This window comes from Carlito syrichta, unplaced genomic scaffold (assembly GCF_000164805.1).
Source record: "Carlito syrichta isolate Samal-C Ts95f unplaced genomic scaffold, Tarsius_syrichta-2.0.1 Scaffold90612, whole genome shotgun sequence".
NCBI lineage: Eukaryota > Metazoa > Chordata > Mammalia > Primates > Tarsiidae > Carlito > Carlito syrichta.
The window spans coordinates 34324-57262 of NW_007034708.1; the positions used below are offsets into that span (position 1 = coordinate 34324).

At 37.3% G+C, this 22939-nt stretch overlaps 1 protein-coding gene across 5 annotated transcripts in view; it reads left to right on the forward strand.

The window, feature by feature from the left end:
* Nucleotides 1–2533: 2533 nt before the first annotated feature.
* The window catches only part of AFDN (afadin, adherens junction formation factor), a 107142-nt gene continuing 86736 nt past the window's right edge, over nt 2534–22939 (forward strand). For 2 of the 5 annotated variants that reach the window (XM_021712571.1, XM_021712574.1), the window contains exons 1-5: nt 2536–2731; nt 6085–6197; nt 7872–8035; nt 11182–11342; nt 17243–17400. In XM_021712571.1, coding sequence (XP_021568246.1) covers nt 2557–2731; nt 6085–6197; nt 7872–8035; nt 11182–11342; nt 17243–17400 — 771 coding nt within the window. In that variant the 5' untranslated portion in view covers nt 2536–2556. Of the gene's footprint in view, nt 2732–6081; nt 6198–7871; nt 8036–11181; nt 11343–17242; nt 17401–22939 lie in introns of all 5 variants that reach the window. The other 3 variants (XM_021712568.1, XM_021712575.1, XM_021712564.1) reach the window with 3 other exon arrangements.

Here is a 22939-nt window from a genome sequence, read left to right on the forward strand (position 1 = left end):
GCTTCCTTTTGCACAATAAAGCGTAGTAATTTAGATGTCAGGGATTTTCGTGAGGATGGTTAAGTTGATGGTCTCCCCCTTTCCTTGTTTCCTTTACCAGTTCACTGAGGATTCTTTGTGCTCTTGCTGGTGTCCCTGGGCATTCCCTCTCATCCTTGCCAGCCACTGGTGACGCTTCTGTTTTTCTGTTGATTCTCTAAAATTTGGTGGTTTGGAATTATTTGTTGACAATTCTTAGGGAAACTGATGCTTTCTTGTTTCTTAGGATCCTCTGGTATATCTATACGGTTTTATTCTTGTCACAAATAATGTAAAACCATTTAGTTAGCAAAATGACTACCATGGGATTAATTTGCTTTTTTGGCTTAACTTCTTCTATAAGGGTGAGTCTTTGGAGGAGCCCAGGAATAGTAATTGGAGTAATTTACTAATTAATTTGGGACTGTTAAGTGTAATATAAAGATGGTTTCAGGGTGGTAGTGGTGACAGTATCAGAATCCTGGGCTAAAAATGTGCTGCCTGTGATAAAAACTTAAATTTAAACAACTAAGTTTGCATAATAATTTTTGTTTTCTAAAGTGCTATTTTAGGAGTGTGTGGAAGAGGTAGTAGATAGAAGAGTGGAGACTGAAGTGGAAAGATTTTTGTATGATTCCAGAGTGGTGCAGCCAGTGGACTTGGGAGAAAGGGCATGGAGGAGAGCTGGGGAGAGTGCAGAGGTCAGGCCAGCGGTGTCAGATAAATTAACAAAGACACACAGGTTTATAGTGGAGGAGCATCTTTCACTTTTGGTTATAAAAGTTTTAACTAGCGTAGCATTGGAGACATTTGAAAAGGCTATTCATTTGGCTCTGCTTATTTCTGGATTCAGACCAGATGAAGAGGCTGTTGACATAATTTCTGAATGACTGGAGTAAAACTCCTACTCATAGAGCTCCCATTTTGCTGACTCCTTAAGCTTTCTCAGGTCTTACCCCCAAAACCTCCTTTACTCCAGAATCTATGGTTCAGTGTCATTTTTAAACACACATACTCATTTATTTCGTAGTTTTCACTTGCACAGTGGGGAGCAGCACAGTCTGGCAAGCACAGTAAAGCTTCAGGGCTAGAGATGTGCCTTACTGTCCCATTTTTTGCTTCACTTTTCCTGTGGTTTATACAGTTGTTACCCCATTCTAATACAGGTTGAATATCTCTAACCCAAACATCTGAAGTATGAAATGTTCCAAAATTGTAAACTTCTTGAGTGCCAGCATGATCCTCAAAGGAAATGCTTACTGGAGCATTTTGGATGTCAGATTTTCAGATCAGGATGCCAAATTATTTTCCAAAATCTGAAAATACTTGAAATCCAAAACATATCTGGTCCCAAGCATTTCAGATAAGGGATACTGTATCCCATTTCCCTATGATTCTTCAGATAAATATTTTTTAGTTAATAAATATTAGTAAAGAAGAGGCTAGGGGATTGGGGAAAAGTAAAGAAAGGCTTAAGTGTGACGGACTTTGAGCGCCACAGAAATGATTTGACTTGTGAGAGAATGAAAGCCATTGCAAAGTAGAAAGCTAAGGAATGATGTGTTTAAACATGATTTCAATTGGATTTTGGATTTATTTTGATGGATTAGATGTGGAAGGTGAGAGAAGAATTGAGGATGATTCCATTGGTACAGCGGAATATTTACCCTTGCTTGAGGCAGTGAAAGTGATCTGTGAGTTAGAAGTAGTCTTTGGAATTTTGTTGGAAGTTGTGCTTTTTCCAGGTTCAAGAAAATAATGAGAAAGGGCATCCCACAGTTGTGGACTCCAGCCTACCTTGCATTGCAATAGGGAATATGTATGACTAGAATTCCATTGTGCTTTTTTCTGGGAGTAAGATTTTTAGATGGATTAAATTACATTCATTAATTTTTGGGCAAGTAGCTCATATTGAAAATATTACAGTTATATATTTTGCAAAAATTAAGTATTCATTTATTCACATTTATGGTAGAATTTGGATTGGTATTTCCCTCTTGCTTTTAAAAAGAAGTCTGCTCATATAGACCTTAGAATCACAGAGCCAGAAGGGACCTCAGGGGGCAGTATAGGCATGGGCTTTGGAGTCCAGTGGATCTGGGATTTAATTCTGAATCTGCCACATCCCAGCTTGATCATGGCACTCACACTGTATGAGTTTGGGTGGCCAGATCCTGAAATAGGGTTTTAATAATAATATCTGTTTAACTGCATTGTTGTACATATTGCATGTCATGGTGTGCCTTGATGTATGTCAGCTGTAGATAACATCAGCTACTCTATAGCCATTATTTCACACGTTAGACAAGTCAGTCTAAGAGAAATTGTGAATAATCCGTTCAAACTTACAAACTAAACTTGAAGATCAAAAATTCCCTCTTAGTTTATCTCAGATGTTTATGGTAAAGAAACATTTTCAAAAAAGTGATGAATAGGCTTTTTCCTTTATTATGTTATAAAAAGCAAATCCTTCGGAGTGTTGTTTTTCCAAAAATGTATCATTTTGTTTTCTTTTAGGATTTGGAGTTCCATGGAGTGATGAGATTTTATTTTCAAGATAAAGCTGCTGGAAACTTTGCAACCAAGTGTATTCGAGTCTCTAGTACTGCTACCACTCAAGATGTAATAGAAACACTCGCAGAGAAATTTCGACCTGACATGCGAATGCTGTCTTCTCCCAAGTATTCACTCTATGAAGTGCATGTCAGTGGAGGTTAGTGCATACAGGCCGGGTTGGTAGAGGTGTGACCTGACCTGTTAATAGCTTGTCCAGGGGCATTCTAAACATGTGTACTTCTCATCTTCCTCTTTTTGTTTCGTAGAGGATAGGGGAGTAGTTGACAGGCTGGTAAAACTTTATGTCTGGGAAGTGCTCTTATTAATCCCTGGCACATTATTTGTTAGAAGTTAGAATTAATACATTAATTTTACATGTGCATATTTCTCCAGTCAAGTAGCATGACATTCATCCAATATAACTGGGTGTCACATACATTGATTATATAGTATGCTACCTGCTTCTTGAGATAATATCATAAGTACTTTTGACCCAGTTAAATATCGTATGGGCATGAGTCATCAGTCTTGCTGGAATAGTTTTGTATTCTGAAACTACATTTTCATTATTGTTTGGGAATAATTAGGGCATCTTAAGGAAACCTCTTTAGGTATTTAGTAATTTCTTCTTGTATTAACATTAGCTTTGTTTCTGAAAACAATTTAGATAGCTACATCAAATGACAACTTAAGTTTCACTAATTTAGAAAAGTAGAAAATAAGTTTATAACATTTTTGGGAGTGCTTTGGGAAATGTTGAGTAACCTGTAAAAAAAAATTACAAATTACAATTAGTACAGCTTAATTGATAATGTTTTTTATAAGTTGTACTTTTTGATCTACTATAAATTTTACAATAAGAACGACTCAGTAATTTTGATTTGTAGCAGAACTTCAAACTTATTGTTCTATCCCTAATTTGTTATTCTGGTTTTCATTTCTCATCTTTTCAGTTGATAAAATATTTTAAAATTATGTCTATATTGTGTTAGCATTACTATTTATCTTTGAAATTCTTTCTGGCGACTCTTGATTCCTTTATTTAACACTTCTTTGGCTGTAGCTCCTATTTTTACCAGCTAATTTTAGCGTATCCTGTATTTAACTACTTATAAAATCTTTGTCAACATGATTGGCAATAGTAACAGCAATATCATTATCATCCTCATGGTGTCATTGTTTTTTGTTATAGGGATAGGAAACTATTGCTCTTTTAAAATTTAAAATTTTGGCATGGCATCGAAAGTGCTTTATCAAATTAGTAATTCTCTTCCCCTGCATGAGGCTGTAATTAAGATACCTTATACCTTAATTATACTTTTCCTCCTACCTATATTTATGACAGAAACAACCCATCCTTCAAGTCCTGGCCTGGTCTATGTTCTCTGTATCATTTCATTGGGTAACCTAACTCCAAAGTGATCCTTCATCTGTACTACCTCACATAGTGTTTTTATTGTTATAGATTATTACTAATATAACAGAATCCTATTATCCAAAGATACGTAATACCTGTAAATGGCCCCTTAAAAATAAACACATTTAAAACTTGGATTAGGACTGAACATGGTGGTGTGCACCTGTAGTCCCAGCTACTCAGGAGGCTGAGAGGGGAGGATCGCTTAAGCTCAAGTTTGAGGACCAGCTTGGGTAACAGAGAAAGACCCTGTCTCTTTAAAAACAAAACCCAAAAAAACTGAAATCAAATTTTATAGTACATTGTGACAAAAAGGTTTAGTAGCCACCTTTGAAAAGTGAAGTCTGTCTCATATGTAGCAGTTATAGTTTCAAGTATGGACTAACAATACAAAGAATTCGAGCTGTCTTCCTTGACATGCATGTGACTGTGGGCTTGATCATGAGGAGCAGTGTGGTTCTAGACTTGAACCAGTATTCCTCAGAACTTCTTCCAATCTTGGGAAGTCAGATCGTTTTCCTACAAGGAGCTTGTGTTATTATTCACCCTTGTCCATTGTGTCTTGAGGTATTAATTGATCTAACTGCCTGTTCTCATTTATTGCTGTCTGAGTTTATGCTTGGGGCAGTTTTTTATTATTCATCCTTGTCCATTGTGTCTTGAGGTATTAATTGATCTGAGTGCCTGTTCCTCATTTATTGCTGTCTGAGTTTATGCTTGGGGCAATTTTTAATATTACTTTCATCAGCATTGAACAGTCTTGACCTCTTCTGCAAGGTGTAGCATTTCACTTTGCAGTTAGTATGCCTGGTAGGCCCTGTCATACGCATTCTGACTGGGATGATGGTGACTGACAGGATGCTGGGCAGTGGGCAGGGCTGGGCAGTGGGGAGTAATGTTTGAGTAGTAAATCAATTTCATAAGTGTTGAGTTTGTTATTAAATATTTTCATTTTATGAAAATTTTATTTTTTTACTCAACCCTGAAAATACTGGTTATATATTACTGATATTCAGGTTATGAAGTACTCCTGTACACATATTTCTGAAATAGGCATTCCTGAAAAAGCTCACATTCTGCCAAATTTTACACTAACAGGTAGAGACTTTCAGGAAAATAAAGATATGGATAGGTCACTCAAAACCTGTTTAAGTTTGTAACAGTTCCTCAACAAAAGTCAAAAAAGTATGAGCCTAGTGCATGAATTTCTCCAAGGGCTGAGGAGGAGTCCTGGAGAATGGGGCCTGACTTGTGTGTGGAGCTTGTGACATCAACTCTGTAGCTAGCTCCTATTTCCTTAATTTTCTTCACCCTGGAAACAATTTTCTTGGCCAGTAGGAGCAGGTCCATTGTTCAGAGCCTTTGTCTCTCCATAGCCTCCAGTCAACTGTAGGCCTCTGGTACGTGGTCAGGCTGTGCGAGGCTGTCAGGGAGACCCTCAGCAGGGTGTGGTGGACCTGATCAGTGTGCCTGGGAGATTCGTTAGGTTTCTAATAAAGAAAGAAGTGATGTACCACACATGCACTTTACATAAGAAACAGTGATGGTAGCTTCATGGAGGTGAAACTTGAAGTTGGCAAGTCTTGGAGAGAAGGGTTAGATGCACAGAGATAGGAAGAAGAGTTCAGTAGTCACCTGTAAGACTGATTGATGGTGGGCTGTTGCTATTGATTAGTAGAGTATGACTTTAATGTGAGGAGAAAAATTTCATGACTCAGTAGTACATTATTCCCCTTGTTTTCTAGTTGAGTGTGGGATAATTTGATTTACAGAAATCAAATTACTAGTTTGCTTATAACAAAACCAAGGATACTTTTTTGCTTAGTTCATGTTTTTTCTCCTGTTTTCACAGTTAGCTCCAAATGTGAGAATTGCCCTGTTTAGTGGTAGTGTACATACTGTAGCAACAAAATATTGAATTAATTTAAACTATGATTTAGCATTTTGAACATTACAGTGTTGTCAACAGATACTTGTGGTAATAAAGTCTGTCTGTAAAATTAAATGTATATAAAAATGCTATATTAGTGCCATTAAATAAACATAGCTTATTCTTTTTTTCTCTTTTTCCCCTATTTCATGTTTTGAAGAAGAAAGAAGATTGGATATAGATGAGAAACCTCTAGTTGTGCAGTTGAATTGGAACAAAGATGATCGGGAGGGCAGATTTGTTCTTAAGAATGAGAATGATGCCATGCCTCCCAAGGTAGGAGCCCTGGATATCTTGTGCTGATCTTGGTCCAGGGCCAGATCTGATGGATAAACAGGAGATTGATATTTTATTACAGAAGTGTCTTCTTTTTTTTGCTTCTCTTCCTAAACTCTTTTACCCTCCTTCCAGAAAATAATGTCAAGGTAGCCCTTTTCTCTCTGCTGTATCCTTTTGTTTCACTGAATAATTCCAGATACGTACTGTTTCTCACTTTTTAAAAGAAGAGTTATGTATGCTTTTGTTAGTGAGAGATTTAATGATCAAGTGAATAAAATCAGAATTGTTTTAATAGGAATCAAAAGGGAAAATAAAACTTTAATAACATTTATGTGTGAACTTCTAGATATAACTTAGTAAGGCACATTTAAAACCTTTTTGTATTATATGTGCACAGTTAGAAGTTAGTAAACATGCTTGAATGATATTCTTTCATGATTTTAAAACTCTCGGGTAGTAGGAATGGAATCCTCTGCTACTATTCTTTTTTTGTGGAATACTATGATATGTTGATACAATTTGAAAATAACTGTATAGTTCTATGCTAAATTAAGTAGCATCTTGCACAAGAATTCATTATTGACAAGTGGTAGCAAATGCAAAGTTAAGACCATTTTGAGAAAAATCTTACATTTAAGTTTTTCCCCAAGAGATTGGGAAAAGACTGCCATTAATCACTTTGAGCAGCAGAAAGTTTTCATTTTGAGTGATACCAGAGTTCCATGTTGAAGAGTCCTGGATGTATGTGTAGCATGTGTTCTTGACCTTACTTGTAGTAGTGGCTTGTTGCGTTTGCAGCAGATACATGTGGGTTAAGATGGATGTCCGTTACTTGCTCTCCATGTGTCACGGTCATTGTGCACCACAGTCTCAGGTGTGGACCACAGACTTCATTGGCATGTGTTAGAACTCTTCTTAGTACCAGTATAATGCTATAAGTATCTGAAGTATCTGTGAATGGCAGTGGAAACGTTCTTAGCTTATAAAGCAGGAGGCAGTTTTCCTTTCCTTTTACAATAGCCACTTTTTTTCTATTATATGTAAAAATAATTTACGTGACATCTGCTAGCAGGCTGGGATTGTAGGTTAAAATACAAATTAAGAATAAGTAAGCAAATAAACAAGATGTGGAAACAAAATTAGAATTTTTTGCACAAACACAATACTTGTGACTGCTTCATAAAAACCAATTTATTATGACTACACTTAACATTTCCTTTGAAGTCAAAGAAAAATTTCTATAAAGTAGATACTGAATAGATAATGATTTAAGCTATTTTCATAATTTTCTTAGGTTCCATTTATTCAAGTTACTTTATGTAATTTATTTGGAGTTTTTATTTATTTAAAATCAGATTTCATGATTTTCACCCCAGCTTTCTTACTGGCTTCGGTTCTTTTGTTTTGCTTGCTTGTTAGTTTTAAAATGAGGTAAAATGTATATATGGTGAAATGCACAGATCTTAAGAGTACAGTTCAATAAGTTTTGGTAAATGCACCCATGTAACTGTTAGCCCAGTCAAGATAAAGAGCACTTTCATTACTCTAGACCTTCCCTTGTTCCAGTAGCTGTGTTTTAGCTGCAACGTATGAAGTGAAGTTAGCTAAGCCGTAGGTAGCTGAATGTGATCTCTGTAGTGGTCGACATGGTGATAATGTTACTTTTATCAGAAGGCTCAAAGTAATGGACCTGAAAAGCAGGAAAAAGAAGGTGTTATCCAGAACTTCAAGAGAACTCTCTCAAAGAAAGAAAAGAAGGAAAAAAAGAAGAGAGAAAAAGAAGCCATGCGGCAGGCTTCTGATAAAGATGATAGACCTTTCCAAGGAGAGGACATGTAAGTTAATTTTGGAAGTATTCCTATTTCTTTGTGCTCCAAACCAGATGTTCTTATTACAGCATACTTGTTAAATTATCAGGTAAATTATGAAAAGAATGCTTATCAGTCAGTAAGTGAATTTGGGTGTTCTTCCAGTTCTTGTGTGGAGGCTCTTACCTAAGCAGGCTTCGTTGCTGACAGTATCTGTCTTGCTGTGCTTGGGAAGACTCTTTGCACCCACAGTCTTGCTTGTTTTTCCTCTTCATCTTCAGCAAACGTTCCCTCTCACTTCTGCGGTTGTGGTTTCTTAATTCCTCAGGTATACTTAGCACCTCACTAGTGGTTGGCAAGGCTGGGGGAAAGCAGATTTTCCCTTTTACGGTCACATTGCCCTCTGGTTGCCTCCAACCCCACTCCTTATTCTTTAATCTGTCACACCAGCCCCATTGTAGGTGGACTTACCTTTTTGAAGGTATTTGAGGTTCTGACACAGCTGAGGGAGTAAGGTACTCAACTGCCTTTTCATTAGAGTAGAAAGAGACATTGGGAGAAACTGGACGTTTCCTTGAATGTGGCATTTCCAGTTCCTAGTTCACCCTCAGAGACTTTCAATTGTTTATTTGGCTATCATCTGCTTTTTTTTTTTTTTTTTTTAAGTTGAAGTCTCACTCTACCACCCAGCAGGTTGGAGTGCAGTGGCATGCTCACAGCCACCGCATCCTCGACCTGCTGGGCTTGGGTGATTCTTCTACCTCAGCCTTCTCGGTAGCTGGAACTTCAGGAATGTGCTACCACGCCCATCAAATGTTTTGATTTATTATAGAGCAAGATCTTGCTATGTTGCCTTGGCTGGTCTTGAACCTGTGGGCTCAGCCAGTCCTCTTGCTTCTGCTTCCCAAAGTGCTGGGATTACAGCATGAGCCACTGCGCCCAGCCCATCTGCTTATTCTTAAGCAGCTTACTGTTGCCTTGGTATTGACTGCATAATATTCTGTGTGTCACTTTTTTGTTGCTGAAGTAATACACATTTGTTGTAGAAAGTCACAATATATAGATTTGCCAGAAAGGGTAAAGAACTCATTTGACATCACATGAACCCAAAGAGGACCATAATCTAGTTTGTTGTTCTGTACCAATGTATACATTTCATAAAACTTGTATAGAGAGGTGTTAAAAATATAACTACAGGCTTTTAGACTAGAACTTTTCACTTGATAGGTTTCCACTTAAATGTGAATATATGGGCCCAGACATGGTGGCTCATGCTTGTAATCTCAGTGCTTTGGGAGGTCAGTGTGGGAGGATTGCTTGAAGTTAGGAGTTCAAACTAGCCTGGGCAATGAATGAGATCCCCATCTCTACCAAAAAAAAAAGTTATTTATATTTGACAAAAGCATTTGCTAATGATTGTATAATAGTCTATCATATAGTTCTTCTATAATTTATGTAACTGGTCTCTTTTTGGTATATTTATAAGCTTTTTATTTTTTTTAATATTATAAATGCTCCGTTGTGAATTTTTGTTCCATGACTTCAGGGATTCATCTGATTATTTTTTCAGGGTGCATTCTAGAAGAATATCTAGGTGACAGGGTTTGGATGCTATCATGTGTTCTGAGCCCATTGACAGACTGCCCTTACTCTTGTGCAACCCATGAGACCTCTCATTTCCTTACCTGCAACTCTTGGAGGTTAAGGAATAGTATATTATCTCCATAGTGTGTAATGCTATCTATAAATTTAATTTGTTTTTTTTTTCACTAATAGGCAACATTTTTCCACATGTTCTTTAGCCATTTATATTCTTCTGTTGCAGTGGCCTCTCCAAGACTTTTTCCAATTTATTACTTGTTTTTAAGTTTTGTGTATTGGTCTATTAACTGTTTGTCAGTGAATAATGTGTACTTTAGAGTGGAATTTGAGCCCATCAAAGTGGGTTTAGATATTAACCTACTAGACAGTGTTGCCTATGTAATCACTTGAGTCTAATATTGCATAATAAGGCTCTATTTAATGCAGTTATACAAGAGAAAAAACTTGCTAAGATATATTGCTCATATTGAAAAATATCAAAGAAAAGGAAAGTTTAAAACTTAGCCTTTGTGGCTTGTTCTGTTTATCACTCTATTTATGGGATGATTAATTATTTGATTTAGAAAACAAACTACTTAAAATGAGTTTAGTTGTTCAACTTGATTGATTAGAAGCTGGATTAATTTTAATTGTTTTTTATGATTAAAAGTTACATCATTAATGTATATCAGTTTAGTCAGGTGTATCCATTTTTCCATCTTAATATTATTTTCAGCTTATTCTGTATTTTTGACTTCTTCACAGAAAATACTAGACCAATTTCTTTTTGAAAATTCAACTTCAAGAAAATGAATGTTGGTAAATCTTTCAGTGTTAAAAAAGTCATTCCATGTAATTAATTTGGGCTCTTCAAAATTTGCTATAATTTTAAGACAGGATTTTACTAAATTAAAGTACATTTAATTCTATATTTCTTTCTTGTAGTCGGAATGTTATGGTATAATATCACTCATTTGGTCTGTTTAGGATAACACTGGTGGAAGTTACTGAAATGTATAATAGATACTTTTTTTTAGCTTTATTTATGAATAAAGTCACTATAAACTGTTAAAGATTTCTGCTTAGGTCAGTATATTAGTTTATCTTGAGAAAAACTATATTCTTTATCACATAGTAATTAATTAACACATGGTAAATAGTACATAATAGACTTACTAGGGTATACAGATATAATCAAATAGCATCTGCCATTTTGATTTTTTTATGATTCTAGTATATCTTTTTTTTTTTGAGTCTGAGTCTCACTCCAATGCCCAGACTGGAGTGCAGTGGCATGCTCATGGCCACCCCAGCATCCACCTGCTGAACTCCAGCAATTCAAGTAGCTTCCCATCTAGCTGGAACTACAGGTGCACGCTACCATGCCCAGCTAATTTTTTATTTATTATAGAGACGAGATCTCACCAAGATGCCCAGGCTGGTCTCAAACTCTCAGACTCAGGTAATCCTCTTGCCTTGGCCTCCCAAAGTGCTGGGATTATGGGCTGAGCCACTGCGCCTGGCTAGTATATCTATTTCTAATAAGAAAAAAATGCCTAAAACATTGTTGGTGTTGTTTTTTGTTCTTAAAGTGAAAATTCTCGACTGGCTGCTGAGGTTTACAAAGACATGCCTGAAACCAGCTTCACTCGAACAATTTCTAATCCTGAGGTGGTTATGAAACGACGGAGGCAACAAAAATTAGAAAAGAGAATGCAGGAATTCCGGAGCTCTGATGGGAGGCCTGATTCAGGTGCAAACGTGGAATGGCTTTTCTTGCTATACCTGTTATAAGGAGCATTATTTAATTATACTTTTAATATGTATATGAGGTCTTCCTTAAGAGGTTACATGGATGATGTAATCTCTTCATAACAAATATGTACTATATGTGTCTGGTACACAATCAGTTTGCCTTATTTAGAAGACTGCTGTTCACAGAGGGATATACTTAGTTTCCTACCTTTCTCCAATACAGTTCTTTTTATTTTAATTCTGTAAAATTTCAGATATATAAGAGAAGAGCGAGAAAGATATAATGAACCCCCAGGTACCTGTCTTTGAGATTTAATAATTAACAACTCATTGTTCTTCTCTAGTCCAACATGTATCACCACGTTTCCAAACTGCTATTGTGAAACAAATGCCAAAGTTCTCATTATTTCAACTATCAATATTTTGGTATCTTTTCCTAAAAGATAAGAAGTCTTTTAAAAACAAATCAGAACATAACCACAGTACCATTACCACATATAAATTAATTGACAATAATTTCTTAATATTATGAAATACCTAGCCATTGTTTAAATCTTTCTGATTGCTTTAGTTCTTTTATTGAAGAAAGGATCCAAATGAGCCTTACACATAACAATGCATGGCCACTTAATTCTGCCCCATTAACAGAAATTGCTGAGGATTCCATTTCTTCTGAGCATATTTCAGTGTTCCTGACAGTCACTACCTAAGATGGAAGTTGGCCCACCCTAGCATTCCATGTTTATTTTGACCCTTACCACCCTATAGCTGAGTCTTTATTATATATTTTACAGGACTTGATGTGTTGGTGATTTAAAAAATGTAGGTTCCATAAATATTCTAATAGATTACATTTGAGACACAAATGATTGGGTGTCATACACACACACACACACCCACACACACACACACACACACACCCCCACACACCCCCCCCCCCCCCACACACACACACACACTGTATTGTTCTGTCAAGGATTTGAAATAGTTTATAAATATATTCGCCAAATGAAAGAAGCAGAAAACAGTAAAGAAAGGGAGAGAAAACATGAAGGTGAAAAAAGGTAGTAAAAAGTTCAAAAAGGACAAGAGAAATGTCCAGAAATATCTACATGTGCTAACCACATACCAGACCTGAAAGCACTTTGTATGCCATAGGAAGGAGTTTGACATTACTACTGAAATTAACTTCTGAAGATGAATCCCTGGTTCCCTCAAGGAATGTTAAAGTATGGGCTTACGGGTAGTGAGTCACGATAAAGAAAGCTAGCTTAGAGTATCAATTTTTATAAGTCACCTAAAAATTTTTTAGTGATGATATACGTTTCAATGTTGATTAAAATGCAACAGTATGTATATTTTTAAGATAAAATAGGAAGTTTTTTGCATGTCATTTAGCCTATGCCCCCAGATACTCATATTTATTTTTCACTGCCATTGGAGATGCTTTGATGGAAAAATGTGATATACTTTGTTAATAAGCTGCTGAAGAGTTGTAAGCTGGGGATTTAGAAAGCTTTCAATTTAGCCTAAGCTCTATATCTGGAGAGGTAAGTTACTGTGAAAGCAGAGTGAAAGATGGATTTGAGGGAATTCTGATTAGAAACAGTCATGCCCATTATAAATATCGCATTGCCCATGTGATGGAAAGAGGCCTCTGATCTCTGTAATTGACAGTGGGGCTAACAAGAGAGAAAGGATGGAAGGAATATTTAAGATAGAAGTATCAGGAACTGGTAACAGACTAGATTTTATTGAGATGGGGAGGCAATCAGGATGACAACCCAGTTTTTAATTGAATAGGTGATAGATTTGCTTATATGTGTCATTTGAAGTGAGGACAGAGTATGAGATTATGCTAGACTAGTGACTGAGTGACTCTGAACTAGAGCAGTGCTCAGCAGTGTCAGATGGAGGTGTGGTTTGGGAGTGAACAGTGTGGTTGGGAGGTCTCATCACTAGGTGTGGATGAGATTTGTTGGGTAGAAAGTCTGCAGAGAATACAGAAACTTCAGGGAAAGCCATTGTTAAGAGGAGTTAGCAAAGAAAGCAGGAAAGACTCCACAAAGAATTAGAAGGAGAAATAACAGAATGTCATAAGTAGAACTTGTCTATTAAAAGGGTGACTGGAGGCAAAAGGAACATTTTTTATTTTATATATTCACAGGAGACTCTAAGAACTAAATATTGTTAGCAGAATGGCTATTGGTTAATACTAAGGAAGTCAAAAGTATTAAGTTGCAGGTTTTTAAAAAAAATAACTTAAATGATAACTTAACAGCTCAATAATAATAAATAACTTGCTCAGAAAAAAATAAATATCCTTATAACCTTGTGTAGCTATTAGCTTACTATCAGGTTGAATCTTTAATGTGGGTTGGAGCCATGGGCACGTGTGGGTATCACTTCTCTAAGAGTGACAACTGTCTGTCATTTTTTCGTCTCTTCACCCCGAGGATTGGTTCCTCAAACTCTGATGACAGAACTTACATATCCTCCTTAACTGTGCCTTCTAAACTCACTTCACAACTGGTTAGGCATCATAACTCCCAACAAGCTTTGCCCTGGACTTCCCATTTTTGGCACTCAGGTGTATTCACTTTGTGATGTCTTTAAAATGTAGTTGACCCCACAATGCCCAGCTAATTGATTTGTGGGACGTATATTCTTTTACCAGTTATTGTTGTGGTTTTTGTCACTGAGAAATTCATTAATAAAATTGTAGGAATATTTAGGAATTTGATCCTTCTTCTACCTTGTTTCTTAGTGCACAGTCTTGGGAACATCAGGGTCCTGTGAAGTGGACCTGGGGTTAGGGCTCAGTTTGAACCTGGGACCCTTTGTGTACAAACCGAGAGCCTCATTTCTTTGTCTTCAAAATGGGGTAATAATCTATATCTTCATTTTGACTTAGATATATCTATACAAGTAGATTTTAGTCCATAATAGGGTCTTAAAATGTTAGCTTCTCTCTTTCCTTCCTTAGTAAGTCAACAATACCATGGTTTTATACTTATAAACTAAAAGCTTTCACATTAGACTGTATCCGTTTATTGCTTTTTTGTATATCAGAATGTCTTAGCCCACACTATTCTAAAACCAAATCATAGTTTTAGGCAGATGTTCTAAGACGTTCAAATGGATAGTAATAGTAATTTTGCTCAGTAGCTAAATTCGTTTGGCTGCATGGATATGAATTTTATAGCTGCCTCATCTCAATGTGTCCTTTTAAAAGTACCTCTCAAAATTATGTTATCTGTAGGAACCTGCTGATTTTTAAAAAGTGACTGGTAAATCCTGACCTTAAATTTTTGAGACTAAATAGTGGTCTACATGCTCTGTGGTCTACAAGTTTGGGATCACAAGTACTTGTCTATTTAACAGATGTAAACAATTTTTTAAAAGAAAAATTAGACACCTGCCCTTTTGCTTTTTTGGGGGGTAGGGAGCATCTAGGTAAGGAGACAAGTTCATCTCTTCAACTTTTAAAATAGAAACTCTATTTTGCTCCATAGTTGTGTTACATATAGATGTTACCTCAGTCTACAAAATTGTTTACTCAGCCAGTTGTACATATGCTTTATAAAGTATTTTAAATCTGTATTTGGAAGTGGAGTATAATTATATAAGGAGGAGGTGCATTTTAGTGTGGTGGAATACACATGTAACATGGGCTTCATTACTGTTGCTGATGTCCCCACCTTCACCCAAAAGCCAGGCACCTCTTTATAATGTGTGAGTGGCCTTTTGCCCACCTCTCCACACACATACACATGCTGGCATGTGTGCATACACACTCATACACAGAGAACTTAAAACCTTCCAGTGACTCTCATTTCAGCTACAATAAAGTTCAAACTCATGATCTGATTATGGTCTGGGAAGTCTGGTCTCAGCCAGTCCCTGCCTTTGCCTTTCTCTTTTCCCCTCACTCTGTTTGCACTGACCGGTGAACCAAGCCATGCTCACATCAGCCCTGGACCACCTTAGCACTTGCTGGTCCTGTGTGAGAAGGCTTTTCCTTCAGAGTTTCAGGTGCTGCCTCTGTCTGATCATTCAGGTTTCACTTCCAATGCTGATTCTTCAGAGAGGTCTTGTCCAGTCACCCAAGCTCAAGAAGCTCTTGGTCATTTTCTTTTTTAAACCATACTTACATTTTTCACACTGTATATCACTGTTGTAAATTATGTACTTGTTTTCTCGTTGCTCTTCTCCCCTTCTCATATCCCACCTCCCAACTAGAGAATGTCAGGCTATTTGAAGGCAAGAACATTATCTGCCCTGTTGATTGCTATGTCCTCAGCACTGGAGCTGTGTGCGTTTGCACATGGTCAAGATATACTGAAACTTGGACCTGCCCAGCAGGTCCACATTCTAATACTCATATGGACTCACTGACTTCTTAAAAGACCTTTATTTTACTTGTGTTATAGTTATTGTTTTTTATTTTTTAAATATTTATTTATTATAGAGTTGTGAGGTACAAGTGAGGATTAACTACATAAGTAGGCTGCATGCAGGTGAAGTTTGGGTTTCTAACAGGCCTTCCCTCCCCCGGGAAGTGGATCAGGTACCCATTGTGCTGTCATGTACCCTCCACCTTGCTCCCTCCCTTACTCCCCTATCAGTGCCCAATGACTGCCGATCCCACCATTGTGCTAACGTGGCCAGTGTTCAGGGCCCACTTATGAGTGAGATCGTGCTGTATTCAGGTACGTTGTAATTATTTTTCTAATGTGAGCTGAGTTATGAAAATAAAATTTGTGCCAGACTTGTTGAAAAGAGAATTTAGCCAGAATAACTGCATGGACATTAAAAATAGTGAAGGAGTCGTGGAGATTTATAACTTGATTCAAGAAATCTACTTTGACTTTCTGGTGGGTGGGGTAGGGACCAAAACAGAACTCATCTGGCAGGGAGAGGAGTGAACAGTTGGGGGATGACACCCCCATGAGCCCGCCGACCCACTCAGCCTTCTCTCATCTAGCTTTTTAAATTTACAGGCAAAAAAATTGAGGGTTAAAGACATTAGAGTGCTTGCCCAAGGCCACACTGTAGTCATGGGAATGTGGAGCCTTTTTAAATTTCTTCTCTCAGTATCTTTTCATCTAGATTTAAGATTTCAGAGTTTATTAATCTTGGACCATAAGTAGAAAGTAGATTATGCCACCCAAAGTGGCAATAATATAACTTATGTGTAGGTTTGCATTAAAAAGAAACAAAAACCAAAAACCTTGGGATATCCAAATTGCTCTGCTGTAGCTGATTTTATTTTCCAGATGAGCTCACAGCTAGAAACTGCATCAAACGGCATCGTTTGTAGTACTTAGAAGTCAAAATAGACCCTGCTCTGGGGGCAGATTTCTCATGGAAATTTTTGGCCTCAGTTACCTGAGATCTCCTGGTTCCTAGTCTACTTTTAAAAAATGATTTATTTGATGGGGTTAATACTTCACTTTATCTGAGTTTTTAATTTAAGTTTCAGATTGATGTTCAGGAAGTAGAAAGGAAGGATGGGGGATATAGGTCTACAACAGTATCTAGAATAGGAAAGGGGAAAGCAGTAGAACAGTACTACAGCGAAGCTTGGAGTGTATTCCAATTCCACCCTTTACTATGGTGGACATTGGTTCATTATCAGAACTCCTTTGGCATGAAGAGAGGACAGAGGCAGTCTTCGCCATACTGAGTTATTCATAGTTTCAAAGTGTCCCTAGATCAACCAGTTACTGCTACTGTATGTCATATAACAGGAGGTGAAATAGAGTTATTGGGCAGATTCTGTCTCTGTGCTCATTGCAGCTAGAACTCAGGCGCTCTTTCCTTAAGTGATGATAAATATTAGCTATCTCTTATTGGCGTAAAATTATACTCAAAGATGTCAAAATGTTTTTTCAGGTGGAACATTGAGAATTTATGCAGACAGTTTAAAACCAAATATTCCCTACAAGACAATCCTGCTGTCTACTACAGATCCTGCAGACTTTGCTGTGGCTGAAGCTTTAGAGAAGTATGGTCTGGAAAAAGAAAATCCTAAGGATTACTGCATTGCCCGGGTAGGTAACTTCATCAAATCTTATTGGTATGACACTTGCTAGGACTTCCTATCTAAATGGAAGATACTCTTTAATTAAAATTAAACTTAGACTGATTTTCACTGTATTATTTAGAATCTGATGAACTAAAAACCATGTGTTAAATATATATATCCTTTCCATCACAAAAAGTAATATATGTTTCTACTATAAAATAAGAAAAAATGTAAACAGGCAAATTGAGGAAAGTAAAAGTCACCCAAAAATCAACTGACCACATATATGTGTGGTTCTATTTTTGGACTCTGTTCTGTCTTATTGTTATATCTGTGTCTACTTTTTGCCAATACCAAGTTGTCTTAATTACTGTATATTTATAATAAGTCTTAAAATCATGTGAAGTATCAGTTTTACTTTTAAAAATTGATTTGTTTTAGATTTTTGCATCTCTGCAAAAATTTTAGAATCAGCATGAATTTCCTAAGGCGGGACTGTAGGTTGGACTGAAGAAAGAGAATTGGGTTGGAGGTTTCTATGAGAAGTGGTAGACTCTGCCAGATCTTCTGTATCCCAACTGCTGTGTGAAAATAGAGCATCTATGAAATAAGACCAGAGTACCAGAAAAAGGAGCAGGCAGAGAAAGCTCTTAGAAATTAAAATATATAAGTAAATAAGGGATAAAGGGAAAAAAGGTTAATAAGATGGACAGAAAGTAAGGAAATCTGTCTGAATATAGAACAAAAAGAAAAGGAAGTAAAACAGACAAGGTAAGACGTTTAGACTTCAATGTAGAATATCCTATCAGGAGGATCAGCCAGAGAAAATAGGGGAATCGGAGAGATGGAAGTCATTAAGGAAACAATACTAGAATCTTTCAGAACTGAAAGAGTTCAGTTTCTAAAAAGACCCACCAAACAATGCTATAATTACTTTGGAAAAGTAATATATATTATTTCTGAAACTGCATGAACTAGAGATAAAGAGATTAATGATTCCAAAGAAAAAAAACTATTCAAGTTGCATATAAAGGATGAGGGAGTAAGATCAGGGCCAGTCTTTTCAGCAGTAGTTATGGAATCTGGAATACCATAAAGCCGTGCTTTCATATGCAGATGAAATGATTTTCAATCCATACTGTCAACTGAGTGTTAAGGTGGATTGATTAAAGACATTTGAAAACATACAAGGGAAGCATTTACTTCTCATATGTTCTATCTCAAAAAAGTACTGGAGGATGTTTCCAGCAAAATGGTGGAGTGGACCAAGTAGGATAGGAGGAGGCTTGAAGAACGAAATCTAGTACACGAGAAGGGAATTCCAAAAATGATGGAGAAGGAAGATCTAGAAGATCCCTGTGTAGTAGTCCTAAACAACACACATCAGATTGGAGATAATGTTCAAGAATGAAAATAGATAGCAGTAAAGACATATTGCTTAGAAATACGGTGCTGAATATTTGTTGTAATATCTGAAATAACAAATAGCCAGTAAATTTGTGAGTATGTTTCTATAAAGATTTTTTTTGCAGTATTCTGTTTATAGCAGTAAACAAGCAGACTACAAACCCATCACTAAAGAATACTTATACTACTGAATGCCATGTCACTATGCAGCATTATGAGTTAGATCTATACTAGTTGACCTAGAGATATGTACAAACATACCTCAGATATTTTGCAGTTTTAGTCCCAGACCACTGCAGTAAAGCCAGTATCACAATAAAGCGAGTCATACCAATTTTTTGGTTTTCCAATCCATATAAAAGTTATGATTATACTATACTATAGTCTAGGGGTCCCTAACCCCCAGGCTGAGGACTGGTACCGGTCCGTGACCTGTTAGGAACGGGCCGCACAGTAGGAGGTGAATGGCTGGTGAGTAGAGCTTCACCTCCTGTCAGATCAGTGGCAGCATTTGATTCTTGTAGGAGCTCAAACCCTATTGGTAACTGCATACACGAGGGATCTAGGTTGTGTGTTCCTTTGAGAATCGAATGTCTATAAATCCCACCACCTTGGTCCCTGGAAAAACTGCCTTCCATGAAACCGGTCCCTGATGTCAGAAAGACTGGGGACCATTGCTGTAGTTTGTTAAGTGTGTAGTAACATTATGTTTAAAGAATGTACATAACTTCATTGTTTAAAAAAAGTGCTAACTGTCCTCATAGCCTTCAGTGAGTTGTGACTTTTTTGCTGGTGGAGGGTCTTGCCCTGATGTTGACACCTGCTGCCTGATCAGGGTAGGGTTATGGTTGCTGAAGGATGTGGGACTGGCAATTTCTTAAAATAAGACAACAGTGAAGTTTACTACATTGATTCTTTCACAAAAGATTTCTCTGTAGCATGTGATGCTATTTGATAGCATTTTACTCTAAGTAAGACTTCTTTCAGAATTGGAGTCCATCCTCTCAGCCCTTGCCACTACTTTATGAACTAAATTTATGTAACATTTTAAATTCTTTGTTGTCATTTCAACAATATCGTAGCATCTTCCAGTAGATTTAGTCTTAAGAAACCACTTCTTTGCTCATTCATAAAAAGTGACTCTTCATTCATTCAAGTTTTATCATGAAATTACAACTCAGTCACATTTCAGACTCTACTTTTAATTCTAGTTTTCTTGATGTTTCTGCCATATCTGCAGTTATATCCTCCACAGAAGTCTTGAACCCCTCAAAGTCATCCATTAGGTTTGGAATCACCTACTTCCAAACTTCTGTTAATGTTGATATTTCTCCTCCTCCCATGAATCATGAAAGTTCTTAATGGCTTCTAGAATGGTGAACCTTTCCCAGAGGTTTTTGGTTGACTTTGCCTAGATCCATCAGAGGAGTCACTAACTAAGGCACCTGAGGCTTTATGAAGTGCATTTCTTTCTTCTTTTTTACAGCCTCCTAGGTAGCTGGGTCTACAGACATACACCACCACACCTGGTTAATTTTTTTGATCTTTCATAGAGATGAGATCTTGCTGTGTTGCCAAGGCTGGTCTTGAACTTCTGGGCTCCAGCAATACAGGAAATGTATTTTTTAATAATTTCTTGAAAGTTGAAATGAGTCCTTGATCCATGGACTGCAGAATGGATGATGTGTTAGCAGGCATGAAAACATGAATTTCCTGATACATCTTCCTCAGAGCTCTTGGGCAACCAGGTATTTTGTCAAGGATCAGTAATATGAAAGGAATCTTTTTCTGAGCAGTAGGAAACAATGGGCTTAAAATATTCAGTAAACCATGTTGTAAATAGATGTGCTGTCATACAGACTTTGTTGTTCCAATGATAGAGCACTGGCCGTGTAGATTTTTGTATAATTCTTAAGGACTCTAGGGCTTTCAGAGAGGTGAGTGAGCCTTTTCTTCAACCTCAAGTCACTAGGTACAATAGCCACTGATAAGAGAGTCAGCCAGGTTTTTGAAGCTTTGAAGCCGGACATTGACTTTCTCTGGTTATGAAAGTCCTAGATGGCATCATCTTCCAAGGAAGGATGCTTCATCTCCACTGAAAATATGTTGTTGAGTGTAGCCACCTTTCATCAGTAAATTTTTTTTTTTTTTTTTGAGTTGGAGTCTCACTCTTGTTGCCCAGACTGGAGTGCAGTGACCGCTCCTGGCCACCGCAGCCTCGACCTGCTGGGCTCTGGTGATCCTTCCATCTCAGCCTCCCAATTAGCCGGAACTACAGGCGCATGCTACCACGCCCGACTAGTTTTGGATTTATTGTAGAGATGAGGTCTCGCCAAGTTGCCCAGGTGGGTCTTGAACCCATGGGCTCAGGCAATCCACTCACCTCAGCCTCCCAAAGCGCGGGATTATAGGCTGAGCCACCGAGCCCGGCTATCAGTAATCTTAAAATCTAGATCTTCTGGGTAAGTTGCTGCAGGTTCTCTATCAGCATATGCTGCTTCTTCACCTTGTGCTTGAATGTTATGGCGGCAGCTTCTTTCTTTCAACCTCATGAGCCTCAGCCTTCAGAGAGCTGAAGAGGGCACCTTGCTCTGGATTAGGCTTTTGTGTTGTGGCTGGTTTGGTTATTTATCAAGACTACTCAAACTTTCTCCATGTCAGCAATAGGACTGTTTCTCTTTTTTATCATTGGTGTGTTCACTGGAGTAGCACTTTTAATTTTAAGAACTTTTTCTTTGCATTTATAACTTAACTAACTGTTTGGCATAAGAGGCCTACCTTTTGACTTGTCTTGGCTTTCTGCATGCCTTTCTCAATAGCCGTAATCGATTTTTAGCTTTTGATTTAGAGACGTGCCTCCCTTCCTGTCACTTAACACCTAGAGATCATTGTAGAGTATCAATTGGCCTAATTAATATTGTTGTATCTCATGGTATAGGGCAACCTGAGGAGAGGCAGAGAGACAGAGGATGGAGCAGTCAGAACACACACATTTATCTCTACGTTTGTCATCTTATATGTGTAGCTCATGTCACCTCAAAACAATATGAATGGTAACATCCAAGATCACTGATCACCATAACAAATACAATAATTTTGAAAAAGTTTGAAGTATTGCCAGAATGTACATAGAGACCTGAAGTGAGCACAAACTATTGGAAAAATGGCACCAGTAGACTTCCTCAGTATAGGGTTGCCACAAACCTACAATTTGTTTTTATAAAATGCAGAACATGCAAAATGCAGTTAAATGAGAGCTAGCTGTACCTTTTGTAAAATACTCTGTTTTTGTAAAAACAATCACCATAAACAAAACCAGATAATAAAAATGCTGTGTGTTTGTGTACATGAGCAAAGATAAAAGTAAACGCATGGGAAAGAGACACCAGCTTGTAAACTACTTAGATGAGGGGAAGAGGGAGAAAGAGAAGACTACAAAAACTGTTATGTGCCCGTGCCTTGGGAGGCTGAGGTGAGTGGATTGCCTGAGCCCGTGGGTTCAAGACCCGCCTGGGCAACTTGGCGAGACCTCATCTCTACAATAAATCAAAAATCAGCTGGGCGTGGTAGCATGCACCTGTAGTTCCAGCTACTTGGAAGGCTGAGGCAGAAGGATCGCCGGAGCCCAGCAGGTCAAGGCTGTGGTGGCCAGGAGCGGCCACTACACTCCAGTCTGGGCGATTGAGTGAGACTCCAACTCAAAAAAAAAAAAAGTTATGTGATGAAGATATATCCTCATAAAATCAATGCATAAAGGTAATTATTGAAAGTATGATTACATAAATGTGGTTATGGTTATCTCGCAGTAGTTTTTTGTACTTTTTTGGTGTCTGAAATTTTTACAGTGAGTCTGTTAATCAGAGTCAGAAAGAAATACAGCAAGGCTCATTTAATTGTGTGGATGGGTAAGATAGATGATCATGGGTATTTGGTAATAGGATGTACCTTTTTATTTCTTTGGCCTTTGTATAACAGGAAGTAGTAAGAAATAGTACTGATAAATTTGAAGGAAAAAGGGTCCTCCCAGAAATGAAACAAAAAAAATTTATACTTCTAAATGATAGAATTCATAGATAGATAAAGATACTGTGTCTTAAGCTAAAATTCTGTCATAGTTTGTGGGGCATTGATGGGGTAAGGTAAGAAGGTTAGATTGT